Source organism: Dipodomys spectabilis, unplaced genomic scaffold (assembly GCF_019054845.1).
Source record: "Dipodomys spectabilis isolate Male_0828 unplaced genomic scaffold, ASM1905484v1 ptg000026l, whole genome shotgun sequence".
NCBI lineage: Eukaryota > Metazoa > Chordata > Mammalia > Rodentia > Heteromyidae > Dipodomys > Dipodomys spectabilis.
In genome coordinates, this window is record NW_024870703.1 from 4,573,763 (window position 1) to 4,595,177 (window position 21,415).

Genomic DNA, 21,415 nt, shown 5'->3' on the forward strand with positions numbered 1-21,415 from the left:
GACCCTGAAATTTTTTGCTCAAGGCTAGCGCTTTACCACTTGAGCCACAGCTCCATTTCCAGCTTTTTGGTTGTTAATTAGAGATAAGAGTCTCACAGACTTTTCTGCCTGAGCTGATTTTAAACTCTGATCCTCAAATCTTAGCCTCCTGAGTTATAGGATTTACAGGCATGAGCCATCAGCACCTGGCTACATAAAAATTACTTTAAAGCCTTGGTTTTAGACTTGTTGGCATAAAATTGTAATTAATCAGTTGTGGTAATGCACTCCTTGATTCCCTCGTTTGGGAAGCTGAGGCAGGAAGATGTTGAGCTTGAAGTTTACACTGGTTACCCTGGGCTATATAAGCAAGGCCCTGTCTCCAAAAAATAAAATAAAATGAACAAAATTTAAAAAAAATCCTCCTTGCCCATATAATTGTAACCCCTCTGTACGATATTTTCACAATAAAAAAAATTTTAAAAAGATGTCCTTTCTCCTTCATGGCCTCATGGTTCTGTGTGGAGCCAGTTTGGCAGCTACCATGGATAAGTGCTATCATAGCCATCTCAGAAAATTCGGGTATCAAACATAAAAATAGATTTTTAATGGAGAAGACATATTAGGGATAAAAGGAAGCCATTACATAATGATGAAGGGGATACTTCATCATAAAGAAGAAATTAATCTTGAATCTATATTATATTAAATAAATTAAAAATATGAATATATATTAAATAACAAATACAAAATTTAAAAGACTAAAGGTATAGGGAGAAATTTTGATGTATTTCCTTTTGAAGCCAATAGATAGATTACCCCCACCCAACAAAAGAAAGATATGCAATATTTGAACAACATAGTTAAAAGCATGGGTTAAAGCATGTTTAAATTGTAGTTGAAAAAAATCATAGATATTCCTTTCAACTACAGATAAAACATTTGTAGAAATTAACCACATATTAAACTACAAAAAGGATGGATCCTCAAATTCCTTTTCTTATTACATGCAGTACATTTTCTGACTATAGGAGAGTACATTGAAAAATTAGTTTTCCCAGTTTCATTTGAAAGCAATATTCAAAGAATAATGCCAACTCAGCATCGGTGGTTTATGTCTGTAATCCTAGCTACTAAGATCTGAAGATTGTAGTCAAAGCCAGAAGTTAGCTGTGGCTCAAATAGTAAGAATGCCAGCCTTGGGCAGAGAATCTAAGAGACAGTATCTTGACCCTGAGTTCAAGTCCTAGGACCAGCACAAAAATGGAATAGATGAATGAAATTAAAATAAAAAGGTTAAAAACTTTCTGAATATGAGCCAAGCTTACTTATTGTTGAGGTTTCTGGTTGTTTTTTGCATGTACCATTCAGTTCTTGCATAGTCCCTAGATTTTTTTTTTTTTTTTTCTGCTTATGTGGTGCTGAGGAATCAAACCCAGGGCTTCAAGCATGCAAGGCAAGCACTCTACCACTGAGCCACCTTCCCAGCTTTATATAAATTTTTTTAAGCAGGTTGGTGATTATAAGATACTACAGTAATTCTACCCCTCCCTAATCTACAAGTTCACTTTACATGGTTTTATTTACTTAAAAGCAGCTATGGTCCAAAAATGTTCAATAAAAAAATTCCAGAGCTAACTTATCATAAGCTTAAAATTGCGCACCTTTCTGAACAGCATAAGGAAGTCTTGTGTGTTCAGTTCTATCCCAATTCACAAATAATTTCTTTGTCCAGTATATCCAGCTGAATATGTTATCTATCTGTTAGTTACTTAGTAGTTGCCTCAGCTATAGAAATAATTGTTAATATCACAGGACTTGTGTTCAATTACCTGTCATTTAAGTTAGCCTCAAAGCGTTGGGTGTGCCAGTGGCTCATGACTTTAATTGTAGCTGCTCAGGAGGCAGAGATCTAAGGATTGAGGGTAGCCCAGGCAGAAAAGTTCCCATGAGAATTATCTCCAATTAGCCACTCAAAAACCAGAAGTGGTGCTGTGGCTCAGTGATAGACCACTGGCCTTGAGCAAAAGAGCTCAGGGACAGCACCAGGCCCTGAGTTTAAGCCCCATGACTGACCAAAAAATGTTCAGGGAATAGTGCATAGGCCTTGAGTTTAAGCCCTAGTACTGGCGTGTGTGCGCGCACACACATACACAAAAAAGGTGGCCTCAAAGTAAAAGAGTAATAATGAAACAATTTGGTCATGCCAAAGAGAAGTCAGAACACGCTCCCTTGAAGTGAAAAGGTGAGTGTTCTCAACTTAGTAAGTACAGAAAAAGTCACATGCTAAGATCTAAACTAAGAAAGAACTAACCATGAAATTGTGAAGAAAGAAAACAATTTTTTTTTTTTTTTTTTTTGCATCTCAGACTAAAAACTACTGCTGCAATGCATGGTAATTCGTTAAAATGGAAAAGGCATTAATTTGTAGGATTTGGTACTACGCATGATTTCAGACATTCACTGGGGGCTTGAAACATATCCCCCATAAACTAGGAGAGACTTCTAATTGTCTTTAATAGATTAAACAATTTGGGCTTAAAAGATTAAATTACCCACCCAGCTGACTGAAAAATGTCTGCTATCAAGTATACTTGTCTCACCCCCTTTTTTGTTTTGTTTTGTCGGTCATGGGGCTTGAACTCTGGGCCTGGGCGCTATCCCTCAGCTCTTCAGCTCAAGGCAAGTGCTCTACTACTTGAGCTACAACGCCACTTCCTGTTTTTCTGAGTGTTTATTGGAGATAAGAGTTTCACGGACTTTCCTTCCCTGGGCTGGCTTTGAACCTCGATCCTCAGATCTCAGCCTCCTGAGTAGCTAGGATTACAGGCGTGAGCCACCAGCGCCCGGCCTTGTCACCCCTTTAAACATGCACTTGTTAGCTGCAGGTGGTAGCACATTGTGTAATCCTAATACTTGGAAAGCTGTGGTAAGAGACTCATGAGTCTGAGGCCAGCCTAGCCTACATAGTATATTCAAGACTTTTTCTATCTTTTAGATGCCTTACTCAATCTTTGTTTCCCTTCCTCTGCTAAAAACATTTGTATGAGTTTTCTGACAGTTTTCTTTATAGATTTAATATCAGTGTTCTTTTTTTTGGGGGGGGGGCGGTCCAGTCCTGGGGCCTGAACTCTGGGCCTGGGCACTGCCCCTCAGCTCTTCAGCTCAAGGCTAGCGCTCTACCACTTGAGCCACAGCGCCACTTCCGGGATTTTTTTCTTTTTTCTTATGTGGTGCTGGGGAATCGAACCCAGGGCCTTATACGTGCAAGGCAAGCGCTCTACCACTGAACCACCTTCCCAGCCCCCAATATCCATGTTCTTAAACAGTTATGTTTATGTTTTAGGTTTGTTTCCTTTCCCCCTCCCCCCCCCCTGCCTTTTTTTTTTTTTTTTTTTTTTTTTTTGCTGTTGTGGGGCCTGAACTCTAGGTGTAGGCACTGCCCCTCAGCTCTTCAACTCAAGGCTAGCGCTCTACCATTTGAGCCACTACTCCACTTCTGGCTTTTTCTGCTTACGTGGTGCTGAAGAATCAAACCCAGGGCCTCATGCATGCAAGGCAAGCACTCTACCACTGAGCTACCTTCCCAACCCCACCACCTGCCATTTTTGCCATCCAGTTTACTTGACAAAGAACCTGGTAGTTTGATACTGGAATCAGTTCCCTTACAAATTTGATCAGATTCAGGTTTGATACTTTCCATGATTTTTTTTTAAACCTATCCTGGGGCTTGAACTGGCCTGGGCACTGTCCCCAAGAGCTCCTTTTGGTCAAGCCTAGTTAGTACTCTACCACTTGAGCCACAGTACCACTTCAGGCTTTTTCTGTAATTAATTGGAGATAAGAAAAGAATGTCATGGACTTTCCTGCCAGGGCTGGCTTTGAACCGGGATCCTCAGTCTCCTGAGTAGGAGGATTACAATTAAGAGCCACCAGTACCTGGCTTTTCATGAAATTATATTGTGATGGGTAGTACTCTTTAGCAGAAATTCTAGTCTAACACTAACGGGATTTTTACTCTTGCTTCCTATGTTACCTTCTCTAATTCATCTAGCTTCTGTTACCCTGTTTGCTTATTGGACCATCATTCACTCTAATACACATAATCTTATATCCCTCTTCTATGTCATGATGCCCTTCTCTTCTTGCTCTGATTCTTAACTCCCCATTCCAGGCTATTCCCTTTCCCCTCCCTCTTCCAGACTTCATTTCAACACCTCTTGAGCTCCAACACCATGTATCAGACCACCTTCTGTATGGATATTGGTGTTTGTTTTTGTTTGTTTGTTTGTTTGTTTGGGGTTGCAGGGCTTGAACTCTGGGTCTGGGTACTGTCCACTTGAGTGCCACTTCCAGTTTTCTAGTGGTTAGTTGGAGATAAGAGTGTCACAGACTTTATTGCCCAGGCTGGCTTTTTTTTTTTTCTTGTCAGTTATAGGCTTGAACTCTGGGCTTGGGCCCTGTCCCTGTGGTCTTCAGCTCAAGGTGAGTGCTCTACTGCTTGAGCCACAGTGCCACTTCCAGTTTTCTAGTGATTTATTGGAGATAAGAGTCTCATGGACTTTCCTGCCCAGGCTGGCTTTGAACTGTGATCCTCAGATCTTGGCCTCTTGAGTAGCTAGGATTATAGGCATGAGCCACCAGCACCTGGCATATTATTGTTTTTATTAAGTGCTTGTATAAGGAGGCTTCAGTTCTGTTAAGTCAGGTTGTGACTACAATGTATCTTGATCACTGTTACTCCTTCCACCATTCTTACCCATTTCCTCCCTCCTGTTCCTACCCTCAAGTTCCATCCTTCAATTTTTTTTCCAACAGTAATTTTTTTTTATTGTAAAGATGCTGTACAGAGGGTTTACAGTTACATGAGTAAGGCAATGAGTACATTTCTTGTCGAGCATTGTTAGCCCTTCCCTTGTTCTCCCACTATCGCTTCCCTCTCCCACCTCCCTCATTCCTCCCCTCCTCCCCGCCCAAAGTTGTAAAGTTCACTTCCAGTATATTGTCTTGTGGGCATCATTGTTGCAATGGGTGTCTGTGTCCTTGTTTCAATGTTCTGTTATTCCCCTTCCCCTCCTCAAATTAGACAAATGTATATATAAGATGCAGGGAACCCAAATCAAGTACAGTGACAACAGGGGATATATAAAGGAAACAAAAAAAAAAATCACATAGTACATTAAAAACCACAACAAAGAGAAACCTTATGTCTGTATCTCGGGTTCATTTCACTTAGCATTATCTTTTTAATTTTTAAATTTTTTAATCAATTTTTTTCTCAAATACTGTTTTACTTTGTCGTATCTCCTTACATATTATATTTAGCATCCACATATCAAGGCGACCATGTGCGTCTGTTTGTTCTTGGCTTACCTCACTCAAAATGATTTTTTCTAGTTCCACCCATTTCCCTGTGAATGCCATTATTTTGTCCTTTCTAATGGCTGCATAACATTTCATTGTATATAGGTACCACATTTTTTGGACCCTCATCTGTAGTGGGCATCTGGGTTGTTTCCATATCTTGGCTCTTGTGAGCAGTGCTGCGATGAACATGTGTCCTTGTATCCTGGTTCCTGTTGCTCAGGGTCGATGCCTACGAGTGGTATGACTGGGTCTTTCCAACTTGCTGTGCCTCTGGAATGTTTTGTACCTTACTTGGTATCTAATAATCCATATTTTTCATACCCTCTTTACTCTGCTTTGTTATGATATCACTTGATAGCCATATAGTACAACTTTCCTTCTTATTCCTCTTGTCACATGGACATCTTCCTCATCCTTTTTATTTTAAAAGGTATCTTCAAAGTTGAATAGAAAGGTAACATTTATTTCAAATGGTGTCTAATTTTATAAAAAAAATTGTATCTGTGGGGCTGGGAAGGTGGCTCAGTGGTAGAATGCTTGCCTTGCATACTTGAGGCCCTGAGTTCTATTCCTCAGCACCACATAAGCAGAAAAAGCCAGAAGTGGCGCTGTGGCTCTAGTGGTAGAGCACTAGCCTTGAGCTGAAGAGCTGAGGGACAGCGCCCAGGCCCAGAGTTCAGGCCCCATGATCAGCAAAGAAAAGAAAGAAAGAAACCAAGTGCCAATGGCTCACGCCTGTAATCCTAGCTACTCTAGAGGCTGAGATCTGAGGATTGCATTTCAAAGCCAGCCCAGGCAGGAAAGTCCATAAGACTTTTTTTTTTTTTTTTGTCAGTAGTGGGGGCTGAACTCTGGACCTGGGCACTGTCTCTTAGCTCTACAGCTCAAGGCTAGCACCCTAGCACTTGAGCCACAGCACTTCCAGCTTTTTCTGTTTATGTGGTGCTGAGTAATCGAACCCAGGCCTCATGCATACAAGGCAAACACTCTACCATTGAGCCACCTTCCCAGCCCTTATCTCCAATTAGCTACCAGAAAAGCAGAAGTGGTGTTGTGACTCAAATGGTAGAGTGCTCGCTTTGAGCTGAAGAACTCAGGGACAGTGCCCAGGCCCAAAGTTCAAGCCCCATGATCGGCCAGTGGGGGTAAGGGGGGCCGGAAGGGAATGCTGGGCTCCAGTGGTATATGAGCTACTCAGGAGGCTGAGATCTGAGGATCACTGTTTGAAGCCAGCCCGGCAGGAAAGTCTGTGAGACTCTTATCTCCAGTAAACTATTCAGAAAAAGCTGGAAATGGCACTTTGGCTCAAAGTGGTAGAGAGCCCAAGCCCTGAATTCAAGCCCCAGGACTGGCCAAAAAAAAGGGTCTTTTAAAAAAGATTATTGTTTCCATTGGCCTAAAAAAGGGAGGGGGATGTGTCTGTCATTTTTCTTACTTCATTTGTTTTTTTGCAGATGATGATGTACCTGCAGATATGGTTGCAGAAGAATCAGGTCCTGGTGCACAAAATAGTCCATATCAACTTCGTAGAAAAACTCTTTTGCCGAAAAGAACAGCGTGTCCTACAAAGAGCAGTATGGAGGTAAGTTACTTGTAACTGCATTTTTTCCCTAGTAATGAAGCATTTTTATTTATAGAAATACTGCTACAACTAAGAGGCTATTTATTATTCTCTCTTAATGTTTTGTTTTTGTAGTTGAAGAATTTTTAGGAAACAAAAATTGGGAATGTTCTTTTTTAGATGTGATGATTCTATATGGTAAAAATATTTACTTAATAAATTTTCTTTTTGTTTGTATTTTTGAAGGGTGCCTCAACTTCAACTACAGAAAACTTTGGTCATCGAGCAAAGCGTGCAAGAGTGTCTGGAAAATCACAAGATCTATCAGGTATTTTGTATGGGAAGCTAAGGGACACAGGGTAAATGATTTTTAAAAGGTTATATTAGATTAAAAAAAATGAAATTAAATATAATATCAGATTTGGGAATGAGACAATTGTTACTACTAAATGTACATCAGAACCTAGCCTTCCCTCTGACTTTTTTCCCCCCAATCTGGTACTGTTGCTTGAACTCAAGCCTCAAGCTCTTGCTCAGTTTTTTTACTCACTGCTGATACTACTACCAGAGCTTCACCTCCACATCTGGCTTTTTGCTGGTTAATTGGAGTTAAGAGTCTCAAGGATTTGTCTGCTGGGGCTGGCTCAGAACCACAGTTCTCAGGTCTTAGCACCTGAGTAGCTAGGATCACAGGCCTGGGCCATTGGCACTTAGCCCTCTTTGACTTTTATTACTATATAAAAGAACTTTCTATATATGTTAGTCAGTTTCTCAAATAGTAAATAATAACTAAGAAAAAAGAATATTTGTTAAGTCAAGATAAAGGTGTGTTATTTCTAAAATCCAGATACTTAAAGCTGTTTATTAGAGAAAATGGAAACGATGTTCTTTAAATAATGAGAAAATCATTGTTGGCATACTAAGTAGATTGTTTACATTTGTTAATGTCTTTTTTAGCAGCACCTGCCGAACAATATCTTCAGGAGAAACTACCAGATGAAGTAGTTTTAAAAATCTTCTCTTATTTGCTGGAACAGGATCTTTGTAGAGCAGCTTGTGTGTGTAAGCGCTTCAGTGAACTTGCTAATGATCCAATTTTGTGGTAAGTGAAAACCTCTTTATCTTGAAATACATTTTTTGCCCACTGAAATGCTAACCATACAGAAGTTGAAGTCTGAGTTGGTAGTTACAAGTAAGTAGGTAAATAAAGTTAAATGCTTATAAATTTCAAGTTATCTTTTTTATCATAAATTTAGGTTTGTCAGTGCAGGCAGGATTTGTGAAACAGTAAATGAAATGCTGTTTCAATTAATCAACTGAATAGCAACTGTTATCAATTAATAGCAACTGAGTGATTATAGGAAAGCTTTTTCATTCTGTGTGTGTGTGCATGCATACACACACACACACACACACACACACACGCACGCACGCACGCACGCACGCATGACAGTCCTAGGGCTTAAACTCAGGGTCTAGGCACTGTCCCTGAACTTTTTGTTGAAGGCTTGTACTGTGCCACTTGAGCTAAGTTCCACTTCTGGATTTTTTTGGAGGTTAATTTGTGATAAGAATCTCATGGAATTTTCTTCCCAGCACTGGCTTCTGAGTAGGATTACAGGCATGAGCCATCAGTGCCTTGGCATTTAATAGTGTTTTAAAAGCAGAACTATGTAATTTAATATAGTAAGTGGATTCAAAGTTTAGAGTAAGGTGGGTACTGATGAATCACTCCAATTAACCACCAGAAAACCAGAAGTTGGTGCTTTGGCCCAGAAGTAGTAGAGCACTAGCCTTGAGCAACAGGAGCTCAGGGATAGCACCCAGGCTCTGAGTTCAAGCCCCATGACTGAGCTCTTTCCCCCCAAAAAAGTTACAGAGCATATATTTTATAGCTCATTTTTGAAAATAGTTATATTCATAATCTTTAAAATATGTATTCCTCTTGACCACTGAGTAATTTGACTTTTTTTTTTTTTTTGCCGGTTGTGGGGCCTGAACTCTGGGCTTGGGCACTGTCCCTCTGCTCTTCAGTTCAAGGCTAGCACTCTACAACTTGAGCCACAGCGCCACTTCCAGCTTTTTTTTCCTTCTGTTTATGTGGTGCTGAGGAATCGAACCCAGGGCCTTGTGCATGCAAGGCAAGCACTCTACCACTGAGCCACCTTCCCAGCCCAGTAATTTGACTTTTGAGAATCTGTTTGCTTTATGTGTAATAGGTGATGAAAAATTAAAGATTGAGTTTTTAGGAATAAGAGAAGGAACAAATTGAACTATATTTACTTTGGAAGGCTGAGTTATGTTTGCTAATAGCAATTACAAAATGTCGTGGGGCTTTCTTTATTTTTTGTATTTTGTTTTTTTATTTTGATGGGTGCCAATTCTGGGGCTTGAAATCAAATTGCAGGTGCTGTCCCTGAGCTCTTTTGCTCAAGGCTAACACTCTACTACTTGAGTCACAGCTTCACTTCCGGCTTTTTGGTGTTTAATTGGATATAAGTCTCATGAACTTTCCTGCCCAGGCTGGCTTCAAACTGAGAGGCTATGATCTCAGCCAGGATTACAGGCAAGAGCCACCAGCAATCAGCTCAGTTTTTGCATTTTTGTAGTGCTGGTGATTAAACACAAGGCCTTAAGAATTTCTGACAAGGTTCTTATCACTGAGCGATACCACAGCCCCACAAAAAACGTTTAACAAAACATGAGAAAGCTGAGCACCAGAGGCTCATGACTGTAATCTAAGCTATTCAGGAGGCTAAGATCTGAGGGTCTCAGCTCAATGCCGGCTTGAGCAGGAAAGTCCATGAGACTTTTTTTTTTTGGGGGGGGGGGGTCTGGTCGTGGGGCCTGAACTCTGGGCCTGGGCGCTGTCCCTCAGCTCTTCAGCTTAAGGCTAGCGCTCTACCACTTGAGCCACAGTGCCACTTCCGGCTTTTTTCTTTTTGCTTATGTGGTGCTGAGGAATCGAATCCAGGGCTTCAGGCATGTAAGGCAAGCGCTCTATCACTGAGCCAACTTCCCAGCCCCTCCATGAGACTCTTATCTCCAATTAACCACCACTGGAAGTGGCACTCAGGCTCAAAGTGATAGAGTACTAGCCTTGAGCAAAAAGAGTTCAAGGACAGTGTCTAGGCCCTGAGTTCAAGCCCCACAACTGATACAAAAAACAAAATTATGGGAAAATAATGTTACAAAAAGTGAAATAAACAGATGACAAAAATTCATCTGGTTAGGTAATTAATCTATGAAACAATTTAAAAAGACTAGAGTGAGCCAGGTGCTGGTAGCTCACACCTGTACTCCTAGCCACTCAGGAGACTGAGATCTGAGGATCGCAGTTCAAAGACAGTCCAGGCAGGAAAGTCTGACACTCTTATCTCTACTTAACCACCAGAGAACCGGAAGTGATGCTGTGGCTCAAAGTGGTAGAGCCCTAGAAGAACAAATAAGATCTAGACTTGAGCAGGAAGAGCGCAGACATAGTGCCCAGACCCTGAGTTCACACCCCACAACTGACCTCCCCCCCCAAAAAAAGACTAGAAGAAAAACCCCACAACAGATTCCCCCCCGCAAAAAAAAGACTAGAAGAAAATAGAGTAAATTGATAATAGTGAGTGTATTATAAGTATTATTTCCTTTCTACTTTTCTATATTTTACAGATGTTATCTATTTGTGTAATGTGAAAAGTAAGGAATTAGTTGTATTTAAGAGAGAAATACTGAGGTTAAAGACCTAAGAATGAAGAGCAGTAAAAGATAAAACATTACACATATACAAGAACTAATAATAGTTACTATTACTCCAATTCCAAGATTTGGTGTAGTACTTGATAGGATATAATAAATACACTAAAAATCTCAGATGAATTGTTTAAAATTACTTTATTGAAAATTATTTTTAAATAATATCATAAAGGTTTTTATACTATGGGTTTAAAACACCTGTTAAACAATTTTTGAAAAACTCACCTTTTACTGTTTATAGATTAATTTTTGTTTTAAGCAAAAACTTAATTTTCACATTTAAGATTTCTTATTTTGCTTGATAGTACATACAATAGACCTTAAGAAACTAAGACAGGAGGATCTTTTGATTCAGGCAACCAGATCAGGTATCTGCCTGAGAATATCAAGGCATTCAAAGCCTGTCTGCACAATAGAGCAAACCATTAGGTAATCACTGTATATTCTCCAATCTTACACAAGTTTTTGAGACTTTAGATAATTGTTAAGTTTGCATAGAAGTTTATAATTCTAAAAGACAGTTGATGGGGAAAAAATCTTGTAATTTCTTTTTCTCTTCAGGAAACGATTATACATGGAAGTATTTGAATATACCCGTCCTATGATGCATCCTGAACCTGGTAAATTCTATCAGATTAATCCAGAAGAATATGAACATCCAAATCCTTGGAAGGAGAGTTTCCAGCAGTTGGTATGAAATATAAATATAGTAGTTTATATATTATACACTTATAAATACATTTCTTTAGAAAAATAAATTTACTTAAGATTAGATTATGATGAAAAACTTGGATGAGAGCAAAAGAAGGGGTGACATTGTCCAAAAAGATATGTACTCATTACCTGACTTATGTACTTTACCTCTTCTGTACATCACCTTTATAATAACAAGTTTTTAAAAAATGCCAGGTGCCAGTGGTTCAAGCCTGTAAATCCTAGCTACTCAGGAGGCTGAGACTTGAGGATTATGGTTCAAAACCAGCCTGGGCACAAAAGTGTGAGACTCTTATCTCAAAGGAAAAGCTGAGGAAAAGCTGAGGAGGTGCAGTGGCTCACACCTGTAATCTTAGCTATTCAGCAAGATGAGATCTGAGGATCCTAGTACAAAGAGAACAAGAAAGTCTAGGAGATTCTTATCTCCAATTAACCACCAAAAAGCCAGAAGTGGAGCTGTGGCTCAAGTGGTAGAGTGCTAGCCTTGAGCAGAAAAGCTAAGAGACAATGTCCAGGTTCTGAGTCCAAGCCCCAGGACTGGCACAAGAAGAAACAAAAAAGATTGTAAAAAGCCGGGCGCTGGTGGCTCACGCCTGTAATCCTAGCTACTCAGGAGGCTGAGATCTGAGGATAGCGGTTCAAAGCCAGCCCGGGCAGGAGAGACCGTGAGACTCCTATCTCCAATAAACCACCAGAAAACCGGAAGTGGCGCTGTAGCTCAAGTGGTAGAGTGCTCGCCTTGAGCTGAAGAGCTGAGGGACAGCGCCCAGGCCCAGAGTTCAAGCCCCACGGCTGACCAAAAAAAAAAAAAAAAAAAAAGATTGTAAAAATAACCAATGAATATCACCTAGCAAAATATTCAGCTATTCTTTTCACTGGTGACATATTTGTTAATAATTTGCTCAAAGCTGGGCATAAGTGTATGTATCTGTAACCTCAACAACTTGGGAGAGGAGCTGAGTTCGAGGCCAGGTTGGGCTCATTAAATAAATAAATAATAAACAAATAAATAAATAAGGGCTGGGAATGTGGCTCAGTGGTTGAGTGCTTGTCTAGCATGCATGAAGCCTGGGGTTCAATTTCTCAGTACCACATAAACAGAAAAAGCCAGAAGTGATGCTGTGGATCAGGTAGTAGATGGCTAGCCTTGAGCAAAAGAAGCTCAGGTATAATGCCCAGGCCCTGTGTTCATGCCCCAGGTCTGGCAAAATAAAAATAAATAAGCAAGCAAAGAGCATATTCAATGAGTATAAATATCAGAAACGTGGGATGTTATGATTCCAATGGATTTGTTTTACTTTATATTTAAGTTACTATTTTTTGTTTGATTGGTTTTACAATTTGGGTGTTTGAACTCAACCTCACGATTTTTAAGTAGGCACTCTATCACTTAAACCACTCTTTAGTCTTTTTTTGCTTCAGTTAGAGTTTTCAGTAGCTGGAAGCATGGGAACATGCCAAAATGCCTGGCTTATTGATTGAACTGGGGTCTCACTAACTTTTTACTCCCTCTCTTAAGTACAATCCTTTGGATCACTGCCTCCAAAATAGTTGGGATTACATGCATGAGCCATCATACCTAGCTAATTTACTAGTTCTCAGTAAGTTTAAATCTCACATCCAGCTTAATTTTCATATGGTCCAACTGGATGTGATCTTGCTCTGTCAGGTGTTCTGGGGACATTTGCAATATCGCTAAATACTTTGTCACAATGGGTGAAGAAAGTGTTGAGGGCATGAAGTTGGATAGAGATGACGAGTGCTAATAAACACACCCCAGTATATAGAACAGCCCCACTGTGTGCCTGTACTGTGTTTATTTTCTATTTTGTATTGTACTATCTAGCAGAAAATTAGTGTAATAGTTAAGAGATTTTATACCTAATGAACCTTGTGATATAATTAGTTTAGAATGTAATATTTGGGTTAGTTGTCAATGTTTTGTTTTTGACATTTTAGTATAAAGGTGCACATGTAAAGCCAGGATTTGCTGAACATTTCTACAGTAACCCTGCAAGATACAAAGGAAGAGAAAATATGTTGGTATGTTTGATTTGCATTTTTATGACTTAAAAATGGTAATTTTTCAGTTCTGTACTGACAGTTGTATTTTTTCTAGTATTATGATACTATTGAAGATGCCCTTGGTGGAGTACAAGAAGCTCATTTCGATGGACTTATCTTTGTTCATTCTGGAATATATACTGATGAGTGGATATATATTGAGTCTCCAATTACTATGATTGGTGCAGGTATTTTGAAATGCATTATTACAATTTTAAAATTTTATTCTTATTAATTCAGTTAAGATATTAATCGTGTCTAGTGAGTGAGTTAAAATCCAGTTGAATATTGTTAATATCATTTCTTTTTGGGTGCCAACCTTGAACTTGAACTCAGGTCCTTAATGTTATCCCTGAGTACTTGAGCACAAGGCTAGCACTTTACCATGTGAGCCACAGCTCCACTTCTGACTTTTTGGAAGTTAACTGGAGATAAGAGTCTCATGGATTATTCTTTCCTGGGCTGGCTTCAAATTGCATTCCTCAGATCTCAGCCTCCTGAGTAGCTAGGATTATAGGCACCAGCCACAGACACCTGCAACTTTATAATATCTTAATAGGGAGAAGAAATAGGAATGAAGATGACTTTATGTGAAGGAAATGGAAGTATAGAAAGTAAAAAAATGTATTTTTTTCAAGACCTTATTATGAGTCTTGAACTCAGAGCCTGGGCACTGTCTCTGAGCTTCTTTGGCTCAAGGCTAGTGCTCTACCCCTTGAGCCAGAGCCACAGTGCCACTTCAGGCTTTTTTCTGTGTATGTGGTATTGAGGAATCAAGCCCAGGGTTTCATGCATGCTAGGCAAGCACTCTACCGCTTGAGCCACAGCGCCACTTCCGGTTTTCTAGTGGTTTATTGGAAATAAGAGTCTCACAGACTTTCCTGCCCAGGCTGGCTTTGAACCTCAATCCTCAGATCTCAGCCTCCTGAGTAGCTAGGATTACAGGCGTGAGCCACTGGTGCCCGGCTGTCAGTACTTTCTTTATTTTCCTTCATTTAAATTTACTAAAGAAAAAAAATTGTTTTGCCTTTCATTTGAAAGTAAAAATGGTAATATTTTGTCTTCTCTCCTTTTTTCTTGTGATGCTGGGGATCAAACACAGGGCCTCACCAATACTAGGCAAGTGCTCAAGCACTGAGCTCCATCCCCATAGCTAACGTTAATGCTTTTATTGTTGTGTTTCTAAGTGAAATTAAATACATTTTAGAATACTTCTTATAAGTTTCAAAGATAATTCTTATGGTTAAGCTTTTAAGAATAAATACAATGAAATATTTGTTGGGTCCTAATGAGTCATTTGGAGGTATGTGCCATCTGATGTTTTGCTGAATTCTCAAAAAAACAGTTAAGCTAATTTGCTAATGAAATTTACATTTGCTGTTTCTACTTTGCTCCCTCATCTCTAACATAAAGAAGAGGGGAAAGATCTAGGTGTATTGCTAAGCAGTAGACTGTTACCAGACTTGAAACCCTGTGTTCAATCCCTAACACCAGAAGCTCTCCCTTCTACCCTACCAAAAACAAACAAACAAAAAGAGTAGAAAGTAAAGAAAATTCTTGTTGCTGAGTTTTTTTCCTAGTCCTGGGGCTTGAACTCAGGGCCTAGGTGCTGTTTTTGAGCCTTTGGGTACCACTTGTGTTACAGCTCCACTTCCAGCTTTTTTTGTTGTTAACTAGTCTCATGGACTTTCTTGCCCTGGCTGGCTTTGAACCACAATCCTCAGAGTTCTCAATCTCCTGAGTAGCTAAGATTACAGGCATGAGCCACCAGTGCTGGCTGCCTGCTGATTTGATTACTTTCCAAATTGAGGCCCTGGTTTGAAGTAAATTTAAATACAAAGGTTCCTTTCATTCTCCCTTCTCCCTGAACTTCTTTCCTGCTAGTGGTGGTGATTTTGTTTTTATAAGATTACCACTTTTAATGTTACTGTATGTGATATTAATACCTTTTGTAGTTGAATCTTATTTTGAAAGTATTGCATGGTTGAGCCTGGTGGCACATGCCTGTAATCCCTGTAATCCTCAGGAGGCTGAGGCCTTAAGGATTGAACTATTATCTGCATCTCAATCTCATGTCTGTAATTATTGCTACTCAAAAGAGTGAGATCTGGAGGTTGGAAGATTGAGGTCAGCCCTTGCAGAAAAAGTTCACTAGAATCCATCTCAAAAATAACCAGCATAAAGCCAGGCTAGAAGGCCTGACTATAGTGGCGCAGGGCTACTCTGGCAAGTGTGAGGACGAGTTCAAACCATACTACTAAAAAATTTCTTGTTCATAGAGATTCCCTGTCCATAAGAATACAAGATTAATTACTTAAAATATCTTTTCTACAGCACCTGGAAAAGTGGCAGACAAAGTTATAATTGAAAACACTAGAGATTCAACCTTTGTTTTCATGGAAGGTTCTGAGGATGCTTATGTTGGATACATGACAATAAGGGTAAGGCATTTTAAGACTTAAAATATACTTTTTAAATTTATTAATACAATGGTTATTTGAAATAAAATTTCTCCTTTTCAGTTTAACCCTGATGACAAATCTGCTCAACACCACAATGCACACCACTGCTTAGAGATAACAGTAAATTGTAGCCCTATTATTGATCACTGTATCATCCGAAGTACATGTACAGGTTAGTGTTTTCTTTACCTTGCAGAATAAAATTGAGCTGCTTTGTTGTTGTCCAGTAGACACTTACAATGAATAAGTACTTTTTTTTTTTAATAGTTGGTTCTGCCGTGTGTGTCAGTGGTCAAGGAGCATGTCCTACCATCAAACACTGTAACATCAGTGACTGTGAAAATGTTGGACTTTATATAACAGATCATGCACAGGTATTTTTTAATTTGGGCTTTTTTTTTCTTTCTAACATATGAAAACCTTTACTAAGGTTTGTTTCTGATTAATTGTAGGGAATATATGAAGATAATGAAATTTCCAATAATGCATTAGCTGGGATTTGGGTTAAAAATCATGGAAACCCAATTATTAGACGGAATCATATTCATCATGGGCGTGATGTTGGTGTGTTCACATTTGATCATGGCATGGTAAGAGCATTATTAGTGAATATCTGTCTTTGTTATCAAATAAATTCTCCTTTTCCATATGTGTGATACACATAGAATTTCAATTTGTTTATAAAATAAATCATAAAATACTTTCCAGTATTTTAATTTAAAAAATTATTTTTTTGCAAAAATATAGCCATAACTTTTAGAGTTTAATTAAACTTTAGAAGAAATTAACTCCAGCTCCTTCTATTAAAAAAAATGACCCTCCCCCACAGTATAACCCCTGCTTTCACTGTATTTGATGTCGGTATAATTTGTGGAGGGAAAGGGGAAAAACAAATCGTTTAAATAGGGATACAGGTGGACTCATTGCAACAATGAGATGTACAAGTCATTATGTCAAAAAATGAACTTTACAACTTTGGTCCAGGGGCAGGGAGGATGGGAAGAGATGGAAAGGGGAAACAAAGGAGGAGGCTACAATGCTTGATAAGAAATGTACTCATTATCTTGCCCATGTAATTGTAACACAATAAAAAAATAAAAATAAGGGGCTGGGAAGGTGGCTCAGTGGTAGAGCGCTTGCCTTGCAATGCATGAGGCCCTGGGTTCGATTCCCCAGCACCACATAAGCAAAAAGAAAAAAGCCAGAAGTGGCGCTGTGGCTCAAGTGGTAGAGTGCTAGCCTTGAGCTGAAGAGCTGAGGGACAGCACCCAGGCCCAGAGTTCAGGCCCCACAACCGGACCCAAAAAAAAAATAAAAATAAAAATAAATAATTAAAAATTTTAAAAAAGAGGTCTGGGATGATAGCTCAGTGGTAAAGCACTTGTCTTGCATGCCAGAGGCCTTGAGTTCGATTCCTCAGCACCACATAAGAAAAAAGAAAAAAGCCGGAAGTGGCACTGTGGCTCAAGTGGTAGTGGTAGCCTTGAGCTGAAGAGCTGAGGGACAGCGCCCAGGTCCAGAGTTCAGGCCCCACGACCGGACCCAAAAAAACAAAAAAAAAACACCTTAAAATTTGGGCTGGGAAGTTGGCTCAGTGGTAGAGCGCTTGCCTTGCATGCCTGAGGCCCTGGGTTCGATTCCTCAGCACCACATAAGCAAAAAGAAAAAAGCCGGAAGTGGCACTGTGGCTCAAGTTGTAGAGCGCTAGCCTTGAGCTGAAGAGCTGAGGGACAGCGCTCAAGCCCAGAGTTCAGGCCCCACGACTGGACCCCCCCAAAAACAAAAAAAAATTTTTAAAAAGAAAGAAAAAGTACTAATCATAAAGAAAAAAATGAAATAAGCAATTTTGGCTTATTTGTTTATGGCAAGATTTTGTCACCTAGCCATTTTTTTTATATACATAAAAAGGCTTATGGTGTTGTGGCTCAAAATTTTGTTGCTTGAGAAAGCCTGTCCATAACTTTTTTAATTAGCTGGGAATACAATTGAATTATACTTTTTTTTTTTTTTTTTTATGGTCGGCTGTGGGGCTTGAACTCTGGGCTGTCCCTCAGCTCTTCAACTCAAGGCAAGTGCTCTACCACGTGAGCCACAGTGCCACTTCTGGTTTTCTGGTGGATAATAATTGGAGATGAGAGTCTTATAGACTTTCCTGCCTGGGCTGGCTTTGAACCATGATCCTCAGATCTCAGCCTCCTGAGTAGCTAGGATTACAGGTGTTAGCCACTGGCACCAGCTTGAATTATACTGTATTTCCCACATTTTCATAGCATTTTTCTGTTCTAGCATTGTCTAATAACACTTCAAACCACTGTGAGTTTCGCTCCCTCGTTCTCTCCTCCTCCTTCCCTCTCGTCTATTAGTGGTGATCCCTCTCCTCCCTTCCCTGTACTTTAACACTTGTATGTTGGTTTTGTTGTTTTATGATTTTCCCTTTTCCATATATTCTCTTCTTTTTTTTAATTTAATTTAATTTTTTTTTGTGAACATACTGTACTCCATATATTCTCTTCTTTAGGAACTTTCCTGTCTTTGTATTATTTATGCTTTTGTGTGTGATTTCCTTAAGTCTATGTCCCTTTCTTTATTTCCATTGTTTTTGTCTGGTTTTCTGTCATTTTGTTTCCATGGGTTTTGCTTCTAGTTTTTATCTTTTTTTAAATGAAATGTTTCTAATAACACATAAGTAGAAGTTAATATAATAAGTCTCCATGTATCAATCAACAACTCACAGCTAGTTTTGTTTTTTTCTCTGCCTCCTTTTTTATTTTTACTTCTTTATATACTGCCAATTATTTTGCTTAAAGTGATCTAGAGGTCACCATCGTATTTGTAAAAGTTTGAGCATGTGTTTTTAAAAAATGAGGGCTTGGGGCTGAGGTTATAGCTCAGTAAGAGAACCTGTATACGGAAAGAGGGAAAATGAATGAGGGAATAGAAATATGAATCTTTTTTACTGATGATATAATCCAGCTTACCACTTGACCTGTACCCTTTCTAACCCTTTGCTTTCTTTTATTTTTTTAATGTTTATTTATTTATTTATTTTTGGTCAGTCATGGGGCTTGAACTCTGGGCCTGGGCAATGTCCCTCAGCTCTTTAGCTCAAGGCTAGCACTCTACCACTTGAGCCACAGCACCAATTCTGGCTTTTTCTGTATATGTAGTACTAAGGAATCGAACCCAGGGCTTCATGCATGCTAGTCAAACACTCTACCACTGAGCCACCTTCCCAGCCCTCTTTTCTTTTATATAACCACAATATCAATCTACCTTATAAAAGAATAACTAGGAATAATCCTGCAGTATACTCAGATCTTCTGTCAGTGTTCCCTGTTTCCCATTCATCTTTTTGCTTAATATATTTAGTCCATAGCAATGTTACTGTTGTAAAATATGGTTGAAATAACACCCCCTACTGCTCATAAAATGTTTAAGCATTCCTAATCTATAAGCGTAGCCTATGACAGATGACCGATTCCCGGTGTTGGTTGTGCTGCAGTCTGGCTGTCCTTCCTGTTCTCTCACGTTACTTCCCTTTGGATAATCTTCTTTGGATAGGAAGCATAAGTTTATATTCTGCAAGTTTTTTTTAATCATCATTATTATTATTATTATTATTGGAGGTAGGAGGATATCTGGAAGTGAAACCCAGGGCCTCACACGTGCATCGTAAACATCACTTACCACTAAGCTATACCCTCTAGCCCCTGGAAGCATAACTCAAGAAATATGTATGTTGATTCCTTTATTCACATCCACACACCTTTTATGCCTATTCTTTCTATGAAAATATTGCTATGGTAGAGGTATTAGTTTTCTCTCCCATTCCACTCACACCCTTTCTATTAGTTTGCTTTTTATCAGTTGCTTTTTCTGTTGTTGTTGGTCATAGGGCTTGAACTCTGAGCCTAGGCACTGTCCTGAGCTCTTCAGCTCAAGACTTTAGTGGTAGCACTCTGCCACTTGAGCCACAGCACCACTTCTGGTTTTCTGGTGATTAATTGGAGATAAGAGTCTCACAGACTTTCCTGCCCTGGCTGGCTTCGAATTGCCATCCTCAGATCTCAGCCTCCTGAGTAGCTAGGATTACAGGTGTGAGCCACTGGACCCCAACTATCAGTTGCTTTTTGAAAAAAAGTACCAATAACAGACTGGGTTAATTATACAGAAAGGAGGATGATTTTGACTGGTGGTTTTGGTCTAGAGTCAAAGAACTGTATTTAGTGATAGCCTTGTTGTAAGCAAAATCCTAAGGTGGCTCAGGGCATCACATGGAAAGAATTAGGGAACTTGGGTGTGTCTACCTGGTCTCTCTTACCTTTTTTTCACCCCCATCTTTAGTGCTATGTCTAGACCTCTGACTTGCAAGGCAGGTACAATGCCACTTGAGGCATATCTTCAGCTCTTATTCCTCTGTGCCTCTTTCTTCTTCTCTCCCTGCTTCTTCTCCTTCTCTCCCCATCTCTTTATAAAGCAGCCAATACTGAACCATGGAGTTTCCACCCTCTAAGTACCTTATCTAATCCTATTCACCTCACAAAGGTCCCACCTCTAAACATTTTGGCTAGATTGAACTTCCTTCTGTTTTTTGGGTTTGTTTGACTTAGGGATCCCCCCACACACACAGCCGTCCTGGGGCTTGAACTCAGGGCCTAGGCATGCTGTCCCTGAGCCTCCTTTTGCTCAGGCTGGCACTTACCACTTGAGCCACGTACCACTTCCTGCTTTTTCTGAGTGGCTTACTGAAGGTAAGAATCTCACAGACTTTTCTGCTCAGGCTGGCTTCAAAGCAAGATCCACCAATCTCAGCATCCTGAGTAACTAGGATTATAGGTGTGAGCCACCAGTAGTACCTGCTTTTGACTTAGGGTTTTTTGTAGCATCTTTTCCTCATACCCCCATGGCTGGGTTATCAAATGTAGTGGTTTATGTATATTCATGAAGCATACTACCACTAAACTACATTACTAGGTGCTGGTGGCTCATATTTACAGTCCTAGCTATGTAGGAAGCTGAGATTTGAGGGTCACAGTTCAAGCCAGCCCGGGCAGGAATGTTTATGAGACTCTTATCTCCAATTAACTCCCAAAAAGCCAAAAGTGGAGCTGCGGTAGGGTGCTAGCCTTGAACAAAATAGCCCAGGGACAGTGCCCAGGCCCTAACTACAAGCCCCAAGACACACACACACTCTCTCTCTCTCTCTCTCTCTCTCTCTCTCTCTCTCTCTCTCTCTCTCTCTCTCTCTCTCTCTCTCATACATACCTACCTACCTTGCTAATATTCTGAAGTTACGTTTGTTAGCTCTCAGAATCTTCCTTTTCCTTATCCAGAATTTACAATATTTAGCCAAGTGTTTTATAGAGAACATGTATTACGGAAGATCATTTGAATGAAAATAGCCATTGTTTTGTACTTTTTTTTATTTTTTGCCAGTCCTAGGACTTGAACTCAGGGCCTGGACACTGTCCCTGACCCTCTCTCAGGCTAGCACCCTACCACTTGAGCCACAGTGCTACTTCTG

The 21,415-nt window shown here is 39.7% G+C and overlaps 1 protein-coding gene across 2 annotated transcripts in view; it reads left to right on the top strand.

The window, feature by feature from the left end:
* Positions 1 to 21,415, top strand: part of Fbxo11 (F-box protein 11) — a 92,567-nt gene that overhangs the window by 56,688 nt on the left and 14,464 nt on the right. Inside the window, exons 2-11 of one of the 2 annotated variants that reach the window (XM_042675519.1) lie at positions 6,801 to 6,928; positions 7,154 to 7,235; positions 7,865 to 8,009; positions 11,213 to 11,342; positions 13,325 to 13,408; positions 13,485 to 13,617; positions 15,764 to 15,870; positions 15,952 to 16,063; positions 16,159 to 16,265; positions 16,344 to 16,481. In XM_042675519.1, coding sequence (XP_042531453.1) covers positions 6,821 to 6,928; positions 7,154 to 7,235; positions 7,865 to 8,009; positions 11,213 to 11,342; positions 13,325 to 13,408; positions 13,485 to 13,617; positions 15,764 to 15,870; positions 15,952 to 16,063; positions 16,159 to 16,265; positions 16,344 to 16,481 — 1,146 coding nt within the window. In that variant the 5' untranslated portion in view covers positions 6,801 to 6,820. The remainder of the gene's footprint in view (positions 1 to 6,800; positions 6,929 to 7,153; positions 7,236 to 7,864; positions 8,010 to 11,212; positions 11,343 to 13,324; positions 13,409 to 13,484; positions 13,618 to 15,763; positions 15,871 to 15,951; positions 16,064 to 16,158; positions 16,266 to 16,343; positions 16,482 to 21,415) is intronic. The other variant, XM_042675520.1, reaches the window with a different exon arrangement.